The sequence below is a fragment of the Rhinoraja longicauda genome, chromosome 21 (assembly GCF_053455715.1).
Source record: "Rhinoraja longicauda isolate Sanriku21f chromosome 21, sRhiLon1.1, whole genome shotgun sequence".
Lineage (NCBI taxonomy): Eukaryota > Metazoa > Chordata > Chondrichthyes > Rajiformes > Arhynchobatidae > Rhinoraja > Rhinoraja longicauda.
This window is the reverse complement of record NC_135973.1, coordinates 27,600,741-27,622,496: the sequence shown is the minus strand read 5'-3', so window position 1 is coordinate 27,622,496 and position 21,756 is coordinate 27,600,741. Positions and strand designations below refer to the sequence as shown.

General features: G+C 48.3%; 1 protein-coding gene across 3 annotated transcripts in view; it reads left to right on the top strand.

Moving 5' to 3' along the window:
• ccdc78 (coiled-coil domain containing 78) overlaps positions 1-21,169 on the top strand; it is a 66,018-nt gene extending 44,849 nt beyond the window's left edge. For 2 of the 3 annotated variants that reach the window (XM_078417485.1, XM_078417484.1), the window contains 7 exons: positions 5,468-5,593; positions 7,371-7,582; positions 10,045-10,219; positions 11,870-11,913; positions 13,790-13,871; positions 18,272-18,372; positions 19,822-21,169. In XM_078417485.1, the coding sequence (XP_078273611.1) occupies positions 5,468-5,593; positions 7,371-7,582; positions 10,045-10,219; positions 11,870-11,913; positions 13,790-13,871; positions 18,272-18,372; positions 19,822-19,879 (798 nt within the window). In that variant the 3' untranslated portion in view covers positions 19,880-21,169. Of the gene's footprint in view, positions 1-5,467; positions 5,594-7,370; positions 7,583-10,044; positions 10,220-11,869; positions 11,914-13,789; positions 13,872-18,271; positions 18,373-19,821 lie in introns of those variants that run through there. The other variant, XM_078417486.1, reaches the window with a different exon arrangement.
• The last annotated feature ends 587 nt before the right edge of the window (positions 21,170-21,756 follow it).

Genomic DNA, 21,756 nt, shown 5'->3' with positions numbered 1-21,756 from the left:
TCCTGTACCTTGTTGTTTTGACTCTGTATTCGTGTATTGCGGCTGCAATAAACTTCGTCTACAACCAACAAGTTTCGGACTCGCCATATTGGTGACCCCGACGTGATCTGGACGATCACCGACTGAGCAGGAACCCGACGCCTCGTTGACGATGACCGAGCAGGGCACACCGGAGTCAAGCGTGGCGGGCGTCCATCTTCCGTTATTTTGGACGTACGCACCGCAAGCTTGGTTTATCCACGCCGAGGCTCAATTCCATATAAAGAAGGTGTCGGACGAATCCACAAAGTACTTCTACCTCGTCAGCGCTCTATCGCCGGACACAACCAAGCGCGTGATGCGGTTCATCGTAAATTCACCTGCGGAAGACAAGTACGAGGCCATGAAGAAGGTATTACTGCGAACCTTCGGGTTTAATAAGCATGGTGGTGCGGCAAAACTTCTGCACCTACCGGATCTTGGAGACCAACTGCCTTCCGTCCTCATGGCCGAAATGATGATGCTAGCCGGTGAGCATACGGATTGCCCGATGTTTGAACAGGCATTCCGCGAGAAACTTCCCGAGGATGTCCGACTGCTGCTCACGGATTGTTCTTTTAAGGACCCCGAAGCATATGCAGCGAAAGCGGACGCGCTCATAGCGGCAAAAAACAAGGCAAGTGGTTCAATCAACAAAGTCTCGACATCGGTGACCACGCCACAGCGACGGCAAGATGGCGCCACGTCTCCCGCCAATTCTTCGAAAGCCCGCCAAAAAGATCCGCACAAGCGCGGCTGGTGCTATTATCACCTACGATGGGGTAACGAATCCCGCAACTGTCGTTTGCCTTGTACCTTCGCGGGAAATGCCTCGGCCGATCGTACATAGGGGCAGTTACGATTGGCCAGAACCGGCGCCTCTATGTCCATGATCGATTCACGGACACAGAATTTTTGGTAGACACGGGAGCCATCGTCAGCATAGTGCCGCCGACCGACCTCGAAACCAGATCGGGTAAGACAGGTCCCACCCTCATCGCGGTTAATGGCAGCCCAATTCGCACTTTCGGTACACGGAAGATGTCCCTTGTGTTAGGCCTCCGCACGTACGAATGGCCATTCATCATAGCCGACGTCAAACAAGCGATCCTGGGCGCAGATTTTCTCTGGGCTTTTTCACTGGTTCCTGATGTCCGCGGTAACGACCTCCGACCCTCTGCCGAAGATGAGCACGTCGCTCCGACAATCGCCTCCTCGCCCAGCCCTACTGTCCAGGCCGTCGTCGCGGCCCCCGACTCGTATGCTGCGATTCTGGCAGAGTTCCCAGAGCTGCTCGTCCAACGTTTTGACGCACCTTCGGCTAAGCACGGTGTGGTCCATCACATCCGCACCGAAGGCCCTCCCGTTTTCGCTCGGGCCAGGAGACTACCGCCAGACAAACTGGTGGTGGCAAGGGCGGAGTTCAGGAAGATGGAGGAAATGGGAATTGTCCGTCAGTCTGACAGCCCGTGGGCCTCGCCGTTACACATGGTCTCCAAGGCATCTGGGGGGTGGAGGCCATGTGGCGATTATCGGCGTCTCAATGCTGTCACCACGGCTGATCGCTACCCCATACCGCACCTACAGGACTTTTCATCTGGGCTGGAAGGAGCGGTGGTGTTTTCCAAAATCGATTTGGTGCGAGGATACCATCAGATTCCGGTGCGACCGGAGGACATACAGAAAACTGCAACTATTACTCCGTTCGGGTTGTTTGAATGGTTGCGTATGCCTTTCGGTTTAAAGAACGCGGCACAGGCTTTCCAGCGACTGATGGACTGCGTGGGCCGGGGTTTACCCTTTTTGTTTATTTATTTGGACGACATCCTGGTCGCCAGCCCCTCAGTGCAGGAACACCAGGCCCATTTGCGGACCGTGTTCCAGCGGCTCCAAGACCACGGGCTCATTATCCAACCCTCCAAATGTCAATTCGGCCTGCCTGCTCTCGATTTTCTAGGGCACAGAATTACTCCTGCCGGCGCCGCCCCTTTGCCCGAGAATGTAGAGGCTATCCGGGCTTTTCCCAGGCCCACCACAGTAAAAGGGCTGCAGGAGTTCGTAGGCATGGTTAATTTCTACCATAGATTTGTTCCGGCAGCGGCGCGAGTCCTGCGCCCGCTTTTCCAATGCCTTGCGGGGAATCCGGTAGAGTTGTTGTGGTCCCCGACTGCAGAGTCGGCTTTTACAGCAGCTAAGGCAGCCTTGGCAGACGCCACCATGTTGGTCCATCCGAGCCCCTCCGCCCCCACGGCCCTGACGGTTGACGCCTCTGACGTGGCGGTGGGCGGGGTTCTGGAGCAGCAGGTCGGTGGCCGTTGGCAGCCTTTAGCGTTTTTCAGCCGGCAACTAAATTCGGCCGAGATGAAATATAGCGCGTTTGACCGAGAGCTTCTAGCTCTCTATTTAGCTGTCCGTCATTTCAGGTACTTCCTCGAGGGCCGCCCATTTGTGGCATTTACGGACCACAAGCCATTAACATTTGCTTTTTTGAAATTGTCTGACCCATGGTCGGCCCGCCAGCAGCGGCATCTAACTGCTATCTCCGAATTTACCACAGATGTCCGTCATGTCGCGGGTAAGCTTAATGCCGTTGCTGACGCCCTGTCTAGACCTGCTTTTCCCCCTATTTCGGCGGTGGACTGCGAAGTGGATCCCCAGGAGCTTGCGGAGGCACAGCTCCTAGCGGATACCGTTTCGGCTTACCGGTCCACCACTTCGGGATTGAAGTTGGCCCAGGTAGCTTGTGGGTCGGAGGGCACGAAAGTCTGGTGCGATGTTTCTCTTCCTCGTCCCAGGCCGGTAGTACCGCCCTCCCTTCAGCGCCGGGTTTTCGATGCCATTCATGGGCTGGCGCACCCGTCCATCCGCTCCACCTCTGCCTTGGTAGCAGCGAGGTTTGTCTGGCATGGCCTGAGGAAACAGGTAGCGGGGTGGGCACGTTCCTGCGTGCCCTGTCAGACCGCTAAAGTCCAGCGCCACGTCCAGCCCCCCGTACAGGATTTCGAGGTCCCGGCTTTTCGTTTTTTCCACATCCACGTGGATTTGGTCGGGCCTTTGCCTTCCTCCCGGGGCTACACCCACCTCCTCACGGTGGTGGATCGGTTCACCCGGTGGCCAGAGGCTTTCCCATTGTTTGATATCTCGTCAGCGTCTTGTGCTAGGACTTTGGCCCTTCATTGGGTAGCTCGTTTCGGGGTCCCGGCAGTTATTACAACTGACAGAGGGCCACAGTTCACTTCGTCCCTCTGGGCCGCGCTGGCGGAACTGTACGGGTCCAAGTTACAACCCACAACTGCATATCACCAGGCAAATGGACTCGTAGAAAGGTTCCACCGCCAATTTAAGGCGTCCCTCAGTGCAAGGTTTGAAGGCCCGGACTGGGTAGACCAACTCCCTTGGGTTCTTTTGGGCATCCGGACTGCTCCTAAGCCAGATCTCGGTGCGTCGTCCGCAGAGCTAGTATATGGCTCGACACTTCGAGTACCCGGAGATCTGTTTCCGGACCCTTCAGCCCTGCTCCCTACAGTCCCATCAGCGTTAGCATCTCTCCGGGACCGGTGGGCTCCCTGGCTCCAGTTCCGACTTCACGTCATGGGTGTCCCATGGTACATGAACCGTCTTCCCTGAAGGACTGTGAGTTTGTTTTTCTGCGTAAAGATGCCCATCGCGCCCCGTTGCAGAGGGTCTATCAAGGGCCGTTCCGGGTTTTACGTAAGGGGACGGCTACTTTCACCTTAGACATGGGCGGCAAGAGTGAACTCGTCTCGGTGTCCCGGCTCAAATCGGCCCATTTGGACCCGGATCAACCAGTCCTGGTCGGTCAAACCCCTAGGAGAGGCCAACCTCCGTTAGTTCCGCCCAGTCCGGAAACCCCCGTTCCGGCAGTTCCTCCAGGACCCCCCGTTTCGGCAGTTCCTCCAGGACCCCCCGTGCCGGTAGTTCCTCCAGAACCTCTCGTTCCGGCCGTTCCACCAAGTCCGGAACCTCCGGCTCCTGTGGTTCCGGCTGTCCCTCTCCGTACTCGTTATGGTCGCGAAATCCGGCTCCCTGCTAGGTTCCGCACCTCGGGTTCTGGGGGGGGGGTCATGTAGCGACCATAGAGAATGGTCCAGGTCATCGAACCCTCGGATTGGCCAGCGAGGTCACGTGGGAACGCGACCATGGGGATTGGTCCAGGGAGCGACATCGCTGATTGGCCAGCGATGTCATGTGCGCGTTTGGCGCCCGTTTTAGTCAGTTCGGCGAAGTCTTCAAGGAAGACAGTAAGTTTGTATTGGTTGTCCTGTACCTTGTTGTTTAACTCTGTATTCGTGTATTGCGGCTGCAATAAACTTCGTCTACAACCAACAAGTTTCGGACTCGCCATAACTGTTGTATTTGCCTCTATCACCATCCCTGGCAGCATGTTCCAGGCACCCACCACTCACTGTGTGGACAGAAAAGCCCACTCATTGAAACTTGCCCCTCATTAAATTGTTTCCCCTTTCACCTTAAAGCTTATGTCCTCTGGTCTTTGACATTTCCAGCTTAGGAAAAAAGATTCTGACTGTCCTCCCTATCGGATGCCCGTCATAAATTTAGAAGGAAAAATATTTTCAACCAGGAGGTCGTAGGTGTTTGGAACTCAGCGGCTGAAAGGGTGAGAGAGGCAGAAATACCTGAGGTGGAGATAGATGAATATTTGAAAGATTAAAAGGTTGGTGGTTGTGGGGAATGGGCACAGAAGATAACTTTCTAGGTGCAGCATGGATACATGCCCTTCGCTGGACTGACTCCATGTTGACCAGCGATCACCCTGTCTGCTAGCACTGTTCCACACACGAGGAACATTTCACACTTTTTTTTTTACCAAAGCCAATTAACCTACAAACTTATAGACAATAGACAATAGGTGCAGGAGGAGGCCATTCGGCCCTTCGAGCCAGCACCGCCATTCAATGTGATCATGGCTGATCATTCTCAATCAGTACCCCATTCCTGCCTTCTCCCCATACCCCCTGACTCCGCTATCCTTAAGAACTCTATCTAGCTCTCTCTTGAATGCTTGTACCTATTTGGGGTGTGGGGGGAAACCGAAGCAACCAGAGAAAACCCACGCAGTCACAGGGAGAACATACCAACTGCATACAGGCAGCACCTGCAGTCAGGATCAAATCCGGGTCTCTGGCGCTGTAAGACCAGTGTTCTTCTTTGTTCCCAATCAGCTGAGAAAATATCTGATAGACACAAAGTGCTGGAGTAACTCGTCGGGTCAGGCAGCATCTCTGGAGAAAAGGAATAGGTGATGTTTCGGGTCAGATGGAGAAAATATTGAGGAGATATTTCAACCGGCTCATGTTAATTTTTTTAATGATAAAACATGCACAGATTTGCCTGCCACTTTGTTCAGATGGAATGATATATTTAAAAGGGGACCATCTCCCTAATTTGGTGTTGTAATCCTCCACAGGCTTTGCTAGGATCCCAGAGTCAACTGAAAGAGATGGAAACTGAGAACTCTCAGCTGCAGCTGCGCCTGAAAGAACTGAGTGAAGAATACCGCATGCGGCTGGTCCGGTACATCGAAGATGTAACAGTGAGTAGGTGAACTGATGTGCTTGCATACAGGACTCTGCATGAACAGGTCAACTCAGTAGCACAACCGGTGGAGCCACTGCCTCACAGCATGCTACACGGTATCAAGGAATTCCCATTTGACCACCAGCATCATTGTCATAGAGCATGGAAACAGGCCCTTCGGCCCAACTTGTCCATACCGACCAATGCCCCATCTAAGCTAGTCCCATTTGCCGGTGTTTGGCTCATATCCCTCGAAACCATTCCCAACCATTCCTATCCATGTACCTATCCAAATATATTTTAAATGTTGTTATTATATCTGCCTCAACTACCTCCTCTGGCAGCTCGTTCCATACACCCACCACCCTCTGTATGGAAAAAGTTGCCCCTCAGGTTCATCTTTCCTCACTCACTTTACACCTATGGCCTCTGGTTTTTGATTCCCCTGAGCCCAAGAAAAAGAAGCTGTGCCTTCATCCTACCTATTCCCCGTCATGATTTTACACACCTCAATAAGATAACCCCTCAACCTCCTGCGCACCAAGGACTAAAGTCCTTGCCTGCCCAATCTCTCCCTAAAGCTCAGGCCCTTGAACCATGGCATCGTAAATCTTCTCTGAACCCTTTCCAATTTAATGTGTTTTTTCCTATAACAAGGTGACAAAAAACTGAACATAATACTCTAAATGTAGCCTCACCAAGGAGTTGTCCAACTGTAACATACCATCCCAACTTCAAAACTCAGTACCCTCACTGATGAAGGCCAGTGTGCCAGAAGCTTTCTTCACCACCTTGTCTACCTACAATATGACTCTATTTTCAGGGAAGTATATACTTTTACATCAAATCCCTTTGCTCTACAAGGCTCACCAGAACCCTACCATTCATTGTGTTCAGGTCCTGCCCTGGTTCGAATGATTAAAATGCAACACCTCACATTTGCCCAGCTGATCAAGATCCCGCTGTAATTATTGATAATCAGCTTCACTACATATGAATTCAGTGGAATTCACTGCCTCAGAAGGCAGTGGGGGCCAAGTCTCCGAATGCATTCAAGAGAGAGCTAGATAGAGCTCTTAAGGATAGCGGAGTCAGGGGGTATGGGGAGAAGGCAGGAACGGGGTACTGATCAGCCATGATCATATTGAATGGTGGTACTGGCTCGAAGGGCCGAATGGCCTACTCCTGCACCCATTGTCTATTGTCTATTGTCTATTGAGTGAAGTTTTTTGGGAATATGAGGAGCGCAGGTTTTATAGGGGAAAATTAAGTTAATAAATTCCTAAGTCATAGGAGCAGAATTAGGCCATTCGGCCCATTTAGTCTACTCCACCATCCAATCGTGGCTGATCTATCTTTCCCTTTCAACTCCATTCTCCTGACTTCTCCCTGTAGCCTTTAATATCCTTACTAATCTTGTCAATCTCCGCTTTAAAAATATTCAAAGACGTGGCCTCCACAGCCATCTGTGGCAATGAATTCCACAGGTTCACTACCCTCTGGCTCAAGAAGTTCCTCCTCATTTTCTTCCTAAAGGTACATCCTTTTATCCTGAGTCTGCGCCCTCAGGCTCTAGACTCTCCAACTAGTAATAACATCCTCTCCACATCCACTCTGTCCAGGCCTTTTACTATTCGATAAGTTTCATTGAGGTTCCCCCCTCATCCTTCCAATGGAATTATTCTGTGAGCCAGCAGGGACTCGGTGGGTTGAAATTCTTGCGCGTCACGAGCAAATGTGGAAACAGTCGAAAGGAAAGCTAATGGTACGTTGCTCCCAATGTTGTGTACAAGGACTACGTGGATAGTTCAGGGAAACCGGGCAATGACAACACCAAAGCCACAGCTGACCTGCCGCACCTGAAGAGGTTCGTGGACAGCATGCTGAAGGACATGCGATCTGCCTACAGATCTCGAGAAGAACAGTTGGCTAGGGCAGCCAGAAACTACAAGAAAAGGATGCAGAGCGTCTTCAAGAAGCACGAACATCTCCTGATCGCGTACAGGTTAAAGAATCTTTGGCAAATTCTAGTCGTGAGAATACAATAGTTCAACTGACATCTCTGTAAATGCGGGTAGATGCCTCTCAGATATGTTCAATTCGTAGGTTGACTGTTTCTATTGGGATCAATGTAGCAAATCCCTCCATGCTATTTGAGTTTCGTATATTGTCACGTGCACCGAGGTACAGTGAAAAGCTTATGTTGCGTGCTAACCAGTCAGCGGAAAGACAATACATGATTACAATTGAGCCGTCCAATTGTATATATCAGTTATATCAGGGGGGCTAGAACCAGCCATCCACCTTCTGCAGATGCATTGGAGAAAGCATGCTGCTGGGTTTCACAGCTCTGCAGGAAATTTCAGAGATGTGGATGTAGCCCAGCCCATCACATCAACTGGACTTCACATCAATGACTCCATTTACACTGTACGTTACCTTAGAAAAGCAGCCAACATAATCAAAGAGCTTTCCCATCCCAGTCCCTTCCCATCCCTTCTTGCGCCTGCTTCTGTCAGGCAGCAGATACAGAAGCTTGAAAACTCGCACCACCAGACTCAAGAACAGTTTCTTCCCTTCTGTTTAGTCTAGTTTAGAGGTACAGCGCGGAAGCAGGCGCTTCGGCCCACCGAGTCCGCACTGACCAGCGACCCCCGCACACTTACACTGTCTACACACACTAGGGATTATTTGCATTTGTACCAAGCCGATTAACCCACAGGCCTGCGCGTCTTTGGAGTGTGGGAGGAAACCGAAGATCTCGGAGAAAACTCACGGCCGTGGGGGTCGCAGGGGCCACAACCACAGCGGTCATGGGAAGAACGTACAAACTCCGTACAGACAGTTCCCATAGTCAGTATCAAACCCGGGTCCCTGGCACTGTAAGACTGTAAGGCAGCAACTCTACTGCTGCGCCACCATGCCGCCCACTCTTATCAGGCTTCTGAACGGTCCTTCCACAAGCTAGGACCGATTCTCCTCTACCTTATTGCGGACGATGTGGGCTGTCTCTGGGACTGTTGCACTAGAATGCAGAGAACTCTATTCCACACTTGCTCTTTGCTCTACCTGTTATAGTGGAGTTTGACCTGACTGTATAGTGTTATCTGATTTGGAATGGATATCAAGCAAGGCAAAGCCTTTCACTGTACTTGGGTACAAATGGCAATAATGAATGTAACCTGCCTATCTATTGTAACTTAAAATGTGTCTCAAACCTGGACCCAGATTCAAGGTGGGAGAATAAGTAAATGTTCAGTGACAAGAGCCACGAGGCTCCCTTTGTGTAAAATATTCTCCCCATGCATTCCTATGATAGAATGGTCCTAATACTTGGACACAACGTGCTGGAGTAACTCTGAACTGAAAACCAAATCAAACTCTCATGTACTTGCTACATATTTTCTGGACGGTCTGCCCTGTGTGTGTGTCGGGAGGAGTTGTGGTAGTTTCAGCTTCGACCTTTCTTTTAATGGACACTGTCTTCTAAATAGTCTTTGTGCTTTACAATTGACTTCTGAGAAATATTCTGTTGCTGAAGTCGGTTCGCCTTGCTGTGGTTCTAGAACAGGAACAGCACAGGAACGGCCCACAATGCTTGTGCCCAACGTGATGCCACTTTAAACTGACCTCACCTGCCTGTACGTGGTCCATATCCCTTTATTCCTTGCATTTTCCGTGTGCCTATCTAAAAGCCTCGTAAACACCACTACCATTTCTGCCTCCACCACCGCCCCAGACAGTGCGCTCCTGGTCCTCGCCACTCGATGTGTAAAAAAACACTTGCCCTGCGCATCTCCATTAAGTTTTCCCCTCTTGCCTTATAGCTACGCCCTACAGTGTCGGACTTTTTCCACCCTGGGTAAAGGCTCTGACTGTCTACCCTATTTATGCATCTCAGAATTTTGCACACTTCCAGCAGGTCACCCGTCAACCTCCAATGTTCCAGTGAAACAATCCAAGTCTATGCAATCTCTCCCTGCAGATGAAGTCCTCTAAACCCTTGAGATCACACCTTCCCCAGCCAACAATGGGTTTACCAGGCACCACCCTGCCCGACGTCAGTTGTTGCGGCCCTGACTCGCCCTGGTCTTTTCTCACCTCCAACTCTTTCCACCCCCCCCCCCCCCCCCCCCCCCCTCAACCTCTTCTTTCAGTCTGAAGAAACGTCTCACGCAGCCTTTTTCTCCAGAGATGCTGCCAGACCCACTGAGTTACTCCAGTGCTTTGAGTCCATCTTTAGCATTCTGGTAAACCTCCTCTGCACCCTCTCCAAAGCCTCCACATCTATCCTGTAACGGGGTGACCAGAAATGATCGCACTACTCCGAATGAATGTTAGGTTTCCTGCACTTGACCAGGCTGGGAGAGCATGAGATGAGGAACTTGCAGATGTAACGTTCCGGGTTTACTGAAGTGACTGCCAGCATCACATCGATAACCGAGTCCACTTTTGGTTTTGGCACAGAATGCAGCGAGAACAGATTTTATCGTTGGGCAACAAGGATCTGGATCCTGGCCCTTCAGAGATAACTTTTGCCATCACCGACAGTGAACTATTGAACAGTCATAGTCAGGAGCTGAACCGCTTACGCGAGGATAAAGCTCGACTGGAAGCTCAAATCCGAGAACTCCAGGAGAAGGTGAGAGATCTGCAGAGAAACCAGAGGGGGCCAGAAATCTCCCTTTAAACCGGGAGCCCATTTTTCATTCAGCTTCATTATGCATTTGTATTATTCAGGCATCATGGATTGTATTATTCAGGGCGGTAGAGCTGCTGCCTCACAGCGCCAGAGACCCAGGTTCGATTCCGACCTTGGGTGCTTTCTGTATGGAGTTTGTACATTCTCCCTGTGACCGCGTGGGTTTCCTCCAGGTGCTCCTGTTTCCTTGCACACTCTAAAGACTTGCGGGGTTGTAGGTTAATTGGCTTTGATTAAAATTGTAAATCGTCCCTAGTGTGTAGGATAGTATTAGGGTATTGGCGATCGCTGGCCGGCACGGACTCGGTGGGCCGAAGGACCTGTTTCCGCGCTGTAGCTTGAAAGTCTGATGTACTTTGCTAGTTGCACAGATTTTATTAATTGCTCTGCCCTGAACCAGTCCCACAGTGGCTAGCTGTGGTGGACATAACTGTTCTTAAACTGGTTCATGAATCACATCAATAAAAGCGATCACCTTCTTGCAGCCAGAATGAATGAATGTTTCAATCAAGACAATCTTCGTGGCTGCAAACATGACACAAGGAACTGCAGATGCTGGAATCTTGAGCAAAACACAAATGCTGGAGGAACAGGCAGTGTCTGTGGAGGGAATGTTTAGATGATGTTTCGAGTCTCAACCCTTCCTCAGACACTCAGCCGGTGATTTGGGTTGAACAAAATATGGAACAGTACAGAACAGGAACGGGCCCTTCAGCCCACAATCTTTGTGCTGAACTGAACTGCCAAGTTGAACTGATCTTCCAACATAATCAAGGACCATTTACACCCCATCCTACATCACCCCATTACGCCCTATATATTATCTGTCAGTACGTGATCCATCCTATTCCTTAGACTTCCGTGTACCTATCTAAAAGCCTCTCACATGCCACTATCATATCTGCGTCCACCACCACCTCTGGAAGTGTATCCCAGGCTCACATTAGTCTTTGTATAAAAAAACACTTGGCCCTCACATTTCCATTAAACCTTCCCACTCTCACCTTATAATAGCTACGTCCTCTAGTGTTGGACATTTCCACCCTGGAAAAAAAGGTTCTGACTGTCTATCCCATCTATGCCCCTCATCATTTTTATGTACTTCAATCAAGTGTCCCCTTAACTTCAATGTCCAGATGCTGACTGACCGGCTGAGTTACTCCAGCATTCTGTGTCTTGCTCATGGCCCCAAATGAGGTACTGTGCGGGTTCTTATAATGTGTGTGCAAAGTGCCTGATTCATGTGGACACTGGGTACATGCTTTGCCTTTACACTTGGGCTCCATTTCACTTGATTTTACACCATGCTCTTTTACAAAACATTTATTTTTATGTCGAAGATAGGCACAAAAAGCTGGAGTAACTCAGCGGGGACAGGCAGCATCTCTGGAGAGAAGGAATGGGTGACGTTTTGGGTCGAGACCCTTCTTCAGGGAAAAGGGAAACGAAAGATGTAGACAATGATGTGGAGAGATAAAGAACAATGAATGAAAGATATGCCAAAAAGTATCATTTTTATGTCTGTGTATTCCTGTACAATATATTTGATTTTTGTCACCTTCATTCATTTAAGTTGTGTTTCTCTCTTAGATAAGGCTGGGTGGGAGCTCTGTACTGACCATGCCTTCCTTGATGTGAGTATTACACTCGTTAACTTTCTAGCAATTTAGTGGTGTATCATTTTTAGACTTTTTTTTCATGCTGTTCATTTTGAGGGAGTGTTGGGAGAGCTATTGGCTTAATATTGTCACGTGTACTGAGATACAGCGAAAAACTTTGTCTGTATGCAATAAGTCAAATCAAGCATATACACTTTAGGTTTACTCCAGCATTTAGGTTTACTCCAGCATTTACTCCAAACTTTAGGTTCTTCCTATGTACTTTTTTGCATATCTTTCATTCATTGTTCTTTATCTCTCCACATCATCGTCTACATCTTTCGTTTCCCTTTTCCCTAGCCAGTCTGAAGAAGGGTCTCGACCCAAAACATCACCCATTCCTTCTCTCCAGAGATGCTGCCTGTCCCCGCTGAGTTACTCCAGCTTTTCGTGTCTATCATTTGACAAAGGTTTAGAATAAGGAGATTGTTGCTCCTGCAGTGAAAGGCACAACATGAAGGAGATAGCTTTCTGTAACTTTAAAGCAATAATGGGGCAGTGTCCTGAAAGCAGTCTCTTTAGACTTTGTACTTTAGACTTTAAAGATATAGCTCGGCAACAGGCCCTATGACCCACCGGGTCCACGCCAACCAACAATCGCTGACCAGTACAGTGGCACTATCCTACACATTAGGGACAATTTACAAATTTACCAAGGGCCAATTAACCTACAATCCTTAGATTTAGATTTAGATTTAGAGATACAGCACGGAAACAGGCCCTTCGGCCCACCGAGTCCGATCTGCCCAGCGATCCCCGCACACTAACACTATCCTACACACACTAGGGACAATTTTTTTACATTTACCCAGTCAATTAACCTACAAACCTGCACGTCTTTGGAGTGTGGGAGGAAACCGAAGATCTCGGAGAAAACCCACGCAGGTCACGGGGAGAACGTACAAACTCTGTACAGACGGCGCCCGTAGTCAGGATTGAACCTGAGTCTCCGGCGCTGCATTCGCTGTAAGGCAGCAACTCTACCGCTGCGCCACCGTGCCGCCCCTGCACGCCTTTGGCGTGTGGGAGGAAACCGGAGCACCCGGGCAAAATCCACGCGGTCACAGGGAGAACGTACAGTCAGGATCGAACCTGGGTCTCTGGCACTGTAAGGCAGCAACTCTACCGTGCACCACCATGCTGTCCTGGCGGTATACTTTATACAATGGAGTGCACGATCAAACCCACTAGTATACCTCCAATAATCTGGAATAACGGATTAAAGGCAAAATACTCTGCATTTTAAAATTAAATTGGTTCGGCAAATGGGCTTTTTTCCCCACACAAAATATTGTCAATGTGAAAATATCATTTGGGAATTAAAGGAAGAGGATAGATAATTCTTTTGGAGGGTTTTAAGAGAATGGAATATATTTCAGTCGAGAACGTACCCAAATCAGACAGCATAGAGTCAGAGAGTGGAAACAGTCCCTTCAGCCCAACTTGCCCATACTGTCCTATGCATGTACCTGTCTAATTGCTGGTGGGAAGGAAGGAACTGCAGATGCTGTATTAAACTTCAGATAGACACAAAATGCTGGAGTAACTCAGCGGATCCGGCAGCATCTCTTGGAGAGAAGGTCCATTTTTTTCCATTCACCCATTCCTTCTCTCCAGAGATGCTGCCTGTCCATAGAAACATAGACAATAGGTGCAGGAGGAGGCCATTTGGCCCTTTGATCCAGCACCATCATTCATTGTGATCATGGCTGATCATCTACACTGCCTTCTCCCCATATCCCTTGATTCCTCTAGCCCCGAGAGCTCTATCATTTTGTGTCTATCGGAAGTTTCTTAATTGTTATTAATCGAATCAGAAAGTAAAATTTACTGTTTTACTGTCTGCTTTCAGGCTGGAAACTGGTGGCAATTTTAATAATGAAAGCTGGAGCGAACTAAGGAAACAGCTGAGAGAGTTTACGTGTACAACACAGGTGTGGGGTGTTGCTCATTGTGGAATTTGTTTGAACCACTGATATAATATTCCATAGTCACCTCTTAGAATGGAAGTACAACTACCGGACAACTTGTGGTTTAAAATTATCTGATATAAGATTTGATTTTTACAAAATGCAAAGATGAAGCTTATCTAAAATTATAAAATATTCATTTCATTCTTAATTTCTCAGACGACAAAAATGTCCAATGTGGTTCCAAACTACAGTCGTGGATAAAAGAGATAGGAGTAAAGAGACAGTTATTATTAAGGCAGCTTACAACCCAATGGTATTAACGTTGATTTCTCTCATTTCAAGTAACTCCTGCATTCCCTCCCCTCCCCACTCTACCCTACTGCCACACCCTAGTCTCTGAACTAGTTCCACTGTTCTCATCCTTGCATCCCTCATCTTCCCCAGCCAAAACTGGGCCATTATGGACCACCATTCCAGAGGCCATCTGTTCTGACCTTCTCTTGCCTCCAGTTTAGTTTAGTTTAGTTTAGAGATTCAGCACGGAAACAGGCCCTTCGGTCCACCGCACCGACCATCGATCCTCGCACATTAACGCTATCCTACACACACTAGGGACAATTTACACTTGTAGCAAGCCAATGAACCTACAAACCTGCACGTCTTTGGAGTGTGGGAGGAAACCGAAGTTCTCGGAGAAAACCCACGTGGTCACGGAGAGAACGTTCGCCGGGAGAACAGTTTCGCCCCCCCCCGCCCACCCCCACTACCTTTCAGCCTGCAGAAGGGTTCTGGTCCAAAAAGTCACCTATTCCTGTGCTCCAGAGATGCTGCTTGACCCATTGAGCTACTCCAGCATTGTATGTCTCTCTTCAGTGTAAACCTGCATCTGCAATTCCTTCCTGCACATTATTAAGACCAATATTAGTCTGCCCTTTCTTAAAATAAATACATCATTGATTGCAGAGAATGGACACAAAGTGAGAAGGATCTTATGTGGTGGCCTGTGTCAGAGACGTATTGGAAGTATTGATTCTGTGGAAACAGCCAAGTTAAGGAATTAATTAACCAGAACAATTGTATTGCAGGCTGTTTGCTGATCCAAGACTCGTACTATCAATCAGAAGGGACAAGCTAAATCCTTACATGCTGAAATGCATGTGAGAATTAGAAAGATATTTTAGGAGGAATATTAAGCAGCATGGAGTTAGATTGCAATGCTAATTTCTGAAGAAGGGTCTCGACCCGAAATGCCACCCATTCCTTCTCTCCCAGAGATGAGTTACTTCATGTTTTTGTGTCTATCTTCATGCAAATTTCATTGTTCTTCATAAAGGAAGCAATCAAATGTAGAATAGGGCCTACCTAGATCTGAGACATAGATGCTGCTTTACAAAAAAAAGATACGAAGTACTGGAGTGACACAGCAGGTCAGGCAGCATCTCTGATGAACATGGATAGATGACCTTTCGGTTTGGGACCTTTCCTCGGACTGAGGACATTTATGTTCGGGACTGAAGAAGGGTCTTGACCCGAAGCATCACCAATGCATGTTCTCCAGAGATGCTGCCTGACCCGTTAAGTTACTCCTGCACTTTGTGTCATTTTTTCCCACCTAGATCTGACATCTTCATACTAATGCACAGGAAATGGAAGTTATATTATTCCTCGTGAGCGAGAGTGATCGAGCGTAACTAAATTGGAAGCATGGACACACTTAAAGGCCAATTAAACAATTTTAGAGAGTTAAACTTTAGGAGTACAAAGAATGATTAATAGATCTCAATCGGGGAAAATCATTCTGTACATTAATAGAGACGAAGTAATCAGTGTGTAAAATATTTCCACATTGAAGAACATCAAAACAAAAAAGGATGATCAACTAAATCACATATAAAAGATGAACCAAGGCCTCCCCAAATCCTGTAGAGAGAAATAGAATGAACGTATGAATGCTGACATCCCTTGTAAGCAGATCACAGAAGTGAACATTGTCACAAGAGCGAACAGTAGCAAAACAAGGTCGAGGTTAAATCTAAAAAAGTGCCAGAGTAACTCAGCGGGTCAGACAGCATCTCTGGTGAACATGTTATGGATGACGTTTCGGGTCGTGACCCTTCTTCAAATCCTATCCATGTTCTCGACAGATGCTGCCTGACCCGCTAAGTTACTCCAGCACTTTGTGTCTTTTTCTGGTAAACCAGCATCTGCAGTGCCTTGTAGGATCTTATAGAAACGTACAAAATTCTTAAGGGGTTGGACAGGCTAGATGCAGGAAGATTGTTCCCGATGTTGGGGAAGTCCAGAACAAGGGGTCACAGTTTAAGGATAAGGGGGAAGTCTTTTAGGACCGAGATGAGAGCGTTTTTTTTCACACAGAGAGTGGTGAATCTGTGGAATTCTCTGCCACAGAAGGTAGTTGAAGCCAGTTCATTGGCTATATTTAAGAGGGAGTTAGATGTGGCCCTTGTGGCTAAAGGGATCAGGGGGTATGGAGAGAAGGCAGGTACAGGATACTGAGTTGGATGATCAGCCATGATCATATTGAATGGCGGTGCAGGCTCGAAGGGCCGAATGGCCTACTCCTGCACCTATTTTCTATGTTTCTATGTTTCTATGTATCTCTAGAGGTTAAATCTTTGCAGTTGCAAGTGATGTGAAAGCAGAATGAGCATAAAATCGCAAACTGTATTGTAGTATTCTAGCTGTGGCCTAACGTGTATGTAGTTGGACCATAATCTTGTCGCTCTTAAACAATGCTCTGACTAATGAATGCAATACCCTCCCATGCCTCATTAACTACCTCACACGCCTTTGCTGCTACCTTCAGGGATTCTTGAGCGTTTGATGCCTCTGGACCTATACTCATTGATGCCTTGTCAATGGTATGGGGAGAAGGCAGGAGAATGGGGTTGAGAGGGAAAATAGATCAGCCATGATTGAAAGGCAGAGCAGACTTGATCGGCCGAATGGCCTAATTCTGCTCCTGTGTCTTCTGGTCTCTCGGTTCCTCAGTTCTTCCTAGGGCCTTAGAAAACTTGAGAAACATAGATTTCTCAGAAATAAAAGCCACGGCAGATATAAGTATAGTTTCGTTTAGAGATACAGCGTGGAAACAGGCTCTTTGGCCCATCGTGTCCGTGCCGACCAACGATCCCCTTACCCTAACGCTATCCTACACACATGAGGGACAATTTTTATATTTACCAAGCCAATTAACCTACAAACCTGTACGTCTTTGGAGTGTGGGAGGAAACCGAAGAACTCGGAGAAAAGCCACGCAGGTCATGGGGAGAACGTACAAACTCCTTACAGGCAGCACCCGTAGTCGGGATCGAACTCGGGTCTCCGTCGCTGTAAGGCAGCAATTACCGCTGCGCCACCGTCAATGAAGCAGAAACCTAGACAGACTAGAAAATGAAATACCTTGGGAAACTATTTCATTCAGGAGTCACTTTGAATGGAAAATAAACAATGTTTGTATCTTAGTTTGACAATAGACAATAAACAATTGACAATAGGTGCAGGAGTAGGCCATTCGGCCCTTCGAACCAGCACCGCCATTCAATGTGATCATGGCTGATCATCCACAATCAGTACCCCGTTCCTGCCTTCTCCCCATACCCCCTGACTCCGCTATCCTTAAGAGCTCTATCTAGCTCTCTCTTTATTGCTTGTAGTTTAGAGGTACAGCGTGTAAACAGGCCCTTCGGCCCACCGAGTCCACGCTGACCAGCGATCACCCGTTCACACTAGTTCTATCCTGCACTCTAGAGACAAATTACTGAAACCAATTAACCTACAAACCTGCATGTCTTTGGAATGCGGGGGGAAACCAGAGCACCCGGAGGAAACCCACACGGCCACAGGGAAAATGTACAAACTCCATGCAGACAGCGCCCGAGGTCAGGATCGAGCCCGGATCTCTGGCGCTGTGAGGCAGCAACTCTACCGCTGCGCCACCGTGCCGCCCTTTTTTTAGATTTAGAGATACAGCGCAGAAACAGGCCCTTCGGCCCACCGGGTCCGCGCCTCCCTGCGATCCCCGCACATTAACACTATCCTAAACCCACTAGGGACAATTTTTACATATTACCCAGTCAGTTAACCTACAAACCAGCACGTCTTTGGAGTGTGGGAGGAAACCGAAGATCTCGGAGAAAACCCACGCAGCTCACGGGGAGAACGTACAAATTCCGTACAGTACAGTACCCGTAGTCGGGATCGAACCTGAGTCTCCGGTACTGCATTCGCTGTAAGGCAGCAACTCTACCGCTGCGCCACCGTGCCGCCCTAACCTGTTAAAGTATATCAACAAAAAACTGGCCTGACATTGCCCACAAGAAGACTGAGAAAGTTTTGAAATGGGGAAAAGATGTATTATGCCGGCTCTTAATATTGTCAACGTTGGATTTTATTGACAGGAAGAACTGGAACGCGAGCGCGCGCAGTTGTACTCACGGGTCACCATTGCAGAGGAGCAGCTGGCTGAACTCCAGGAATATGTGGACAAGCACCTGGGCAGGTAAAGCCAGACCGCGCAGAACGCGGAGAAATCATTTAATCCAGCCGCAAATCCGTCTTTAGCTTTAAACATAAGGAACTGCAGATTTTAAAAGATTTTTTTTAGATTTAGAGATACAGCGCGGAAACAGGCCCTTCGGCCCACCGAGTCTGCGCTGCCCCCAGCGATCCCCGCACATTAACACTATCCCACACACACTGGGGACAATTTTTACATATTACCCAGTCAGTTAACCTACAAACCTGCACGTCTTTGGAGAGTGGGAGGAAACCGAAGATCTCGGAGAAAACCCACGCAGGTCACGGGGAGAACGTACAAACTCCGTACAGACGGAGCCCGTAGTCTGGATCGAACCTGAGTCTCCGGCGCTGCATTCGCTGTAAGGCAGCAACTCTACTGCTGCGCCACCGTGCCGCCACAGATGCTGGCTAACAAAAAAAAGACACAAGGTGTTGGAGTAACTCAGCAGGTCAGGCAGCATCTGTGGAGGACACGGACAGGGTCGAGACCCTTCAGGTGAAGCCAGATCACACAGCATTTGGAGAAATAATTGTTTGCATCTGCACATCTTACTTTATCTATAGACACAAGGAACTGCAGATGCTGGTTTACAAAACAAAAGGTACAAAGTGCTGGGGTAACTCAGCGGGTCAGGCAGCATCTCTGGAGACGCGATGCTTCAGGCTAAGACCCTTTTTCAGACTGATTGTGGTGGGGGATGGTGGGGGGGGGGGAGAGAAAGCTGGAAAGGAGGAGGAGCAGGACAAACTATCTGCCTATCACACACACACCCCCCTCAGTTGTATCCACCTATCGCTCGCTGGGCTTTGTCCTGCCCCTTCTCCCTTCCTGCTTTCCTCCTCCCCTCCCCCGCCCCTCCGTCATCCTCTATCAGTCTGCAGAAGGGTCTCGATCCAAAACATCACCTATCCATATTCTGCAGAGAGGCCACCTGACCTGCTGAGTTACTCCAGCACGTTGTATCTTTGCCTGGCCAGTGATAGGTGGTTACAGGGGTGGGGATGAGGTGGGGGGGGGGGGGGGGGGGGGGGGGGGTGGGTTGATAGGCAGATGGTTGAACAAAGGCAGGTAAATATAAAATAGGTTTGAATTGTGAAGCTTTGTTGAGACCTTCTCTGGCCTTCTCTATCTCTGAAGAAGGGTTCCGACCCGAAACGCCACCTGTTCCTTTTCTCTAGAGATGCTGCCTGATCCCACTGAGTTACTCCAGAATTTTATGTCTGTCTTCGGTATAAACCAGCATCTGCAGTTCCTTCCTACATGTACTTATGTATAGAATGGTTTGCCTCGAGAGCAAGGTTTTTCTATGTTATCATGGTACATTTGACAGTAACAAACTAATATAAACACAATGCTTAGCTTGCAATGCCATATCGTTTCTGAAAACACATGACGATTTAACCATTATTTAATATTTAATATTTCCAGGTACAAGCAGGAAATCACGCACCTCAGAAAACTTGTTGGGACGGAAGAATCGAGATAACTCCAGTATTTAGTTCATCCATAGAAATGACACATGCTCTCAGGTCCTCAACTCTGAAAAACAGTAAAGTAACTCCTAATATTGTCCGGGGTATTCTGTATGATTATTTCAAGGGACTGCAATCATTGGGATTAGTGAAGTTACTTAGCAAAGCATCAAGCCTACGTTACAGAATGGGATCAATCTTCCCCTACCGATGCTTAGCAGATCTCTCGGTTGCCAACCATTTCAACTCCCTTCCCTAATCCCACGCTGGGCTTTCTGTCCTGGGCCTCCTCCACTGCCAGAGTGAGGCCACACGCAAACTGGAGGAACAGCACCTGCATGGGTAGCGTACAACCCAATGGTATGAACATTGAATTCTCCAATTTTAGGTAACTTCTAACAACTCTGCCCCCCCCTCCCTTTCCCCTTTTTCCCGTACACCCCTCTTTGTTTCCCCCACCACCCACTCCCCCCTCCCCTCCCCGGGCCCAGTTCCTCACCTGGACCTGCACGTATTTCCCCCCCCAACCTCTTCCTCCTCCATTCTTTGTTCTGCCTTCACCATTCGTAACTCTTCGATCCTTTTGTCTCACGCCTTCTATTTTTTCATCTCCGGCCTTTGTCCAACCTCTGCCTATCAAAGCTCCTCTCACCTGCATCATCCTATTACCTGCCAGGCTTTGGCCCGCCCCTCCTCTCTTCCAGCTTTCTTCCCCAGCCACCAATCAAGTTGAAGAAAGTCCCGACCTGAAACGTCACCCATTCACGTTTTCCAAGGATGCTGACTGACCTGCTGTGTTACTCCGGCACTTTTTTAATAAACCAGCATCTGCAGTTCTTTGTTTCTACCTCCAGTCTTAATAGGTTCCCATAGAATAACAAACCAATATGCTGGGAAATGCAGGGATAGAGTAGACTGTTCAGGAACACAGGCCTATTCCAATATTCAGTGAGATCCAGAATTGGTTCCTTAAACCTTAATCATCTTGCCCAACAAAATGCTATCAATCTCATTTCTTGAAACGTTCAATTAATTCCAAACCGCAACAGCTTTCTAGGGGAGAGAGTTTTCCGGAGACATGCGCCCCGACCCGAAACGTCACCCATCCTTTTTCTCCAGAGTTGCTGCCTGACCCGCTGAGTTACTCCAACATTTTGTGTCTATCTTCGGTATAAACCAGCATCTGCAGTTCCTTGCTACACATTCCTAATGCTTCCTTACATCTCTCCGGTGTAGTCAAGCTTCAATTAGCCCGATAACGTTAGATTGTGTGTGAATGAACTGCAGGTGCGGTTTACACTGATGATAGACGCAAAATGCTGGAGTAACTCAGCGGGTCAGGCAGCATCTCTGGAGAGAAGGAATAGGCGAGGTTACGGGTCACCTTCTACAGACAGTCTGAAGGAGGGTCCCGACCCGAAACGTCACCTATTCCTTTTCTCCAGAGATGCTGCCTGACCCGCTGAGTTACTCCAGCATTTTGTGTCTACCCATAGATTGTGATACAGGCTTCTGAACATATTGAACGGAAGCTTACACTCAGCCCCCTTTATTAATATCAGTTATTTAAAAACACTTTTTGGAATACATAAAAAGCATTTGTTCGAAAACTATCTCTGCATTAAACAATTTCCTTCTGAAACGTATTATCAGATGAAGCTTTTATTGAGGCACTCTGGATTTTCTACCTCCCTCCTTTCAACTTTTTTTAAACCAGTTTATATTCAGACTAATGGACAGCTTGAAGCTGCTACAGTAGGGGCAATTATATTGAGTGGTTCTTATAGTCACAAGCTACAAGCATTTTACGTTCATGCCCAGGATGAGATCAGCCTTGAAATCAATCCTTTACAGCCGTTCCTCTCTGCCATATATCCCAACGAATTGAGGC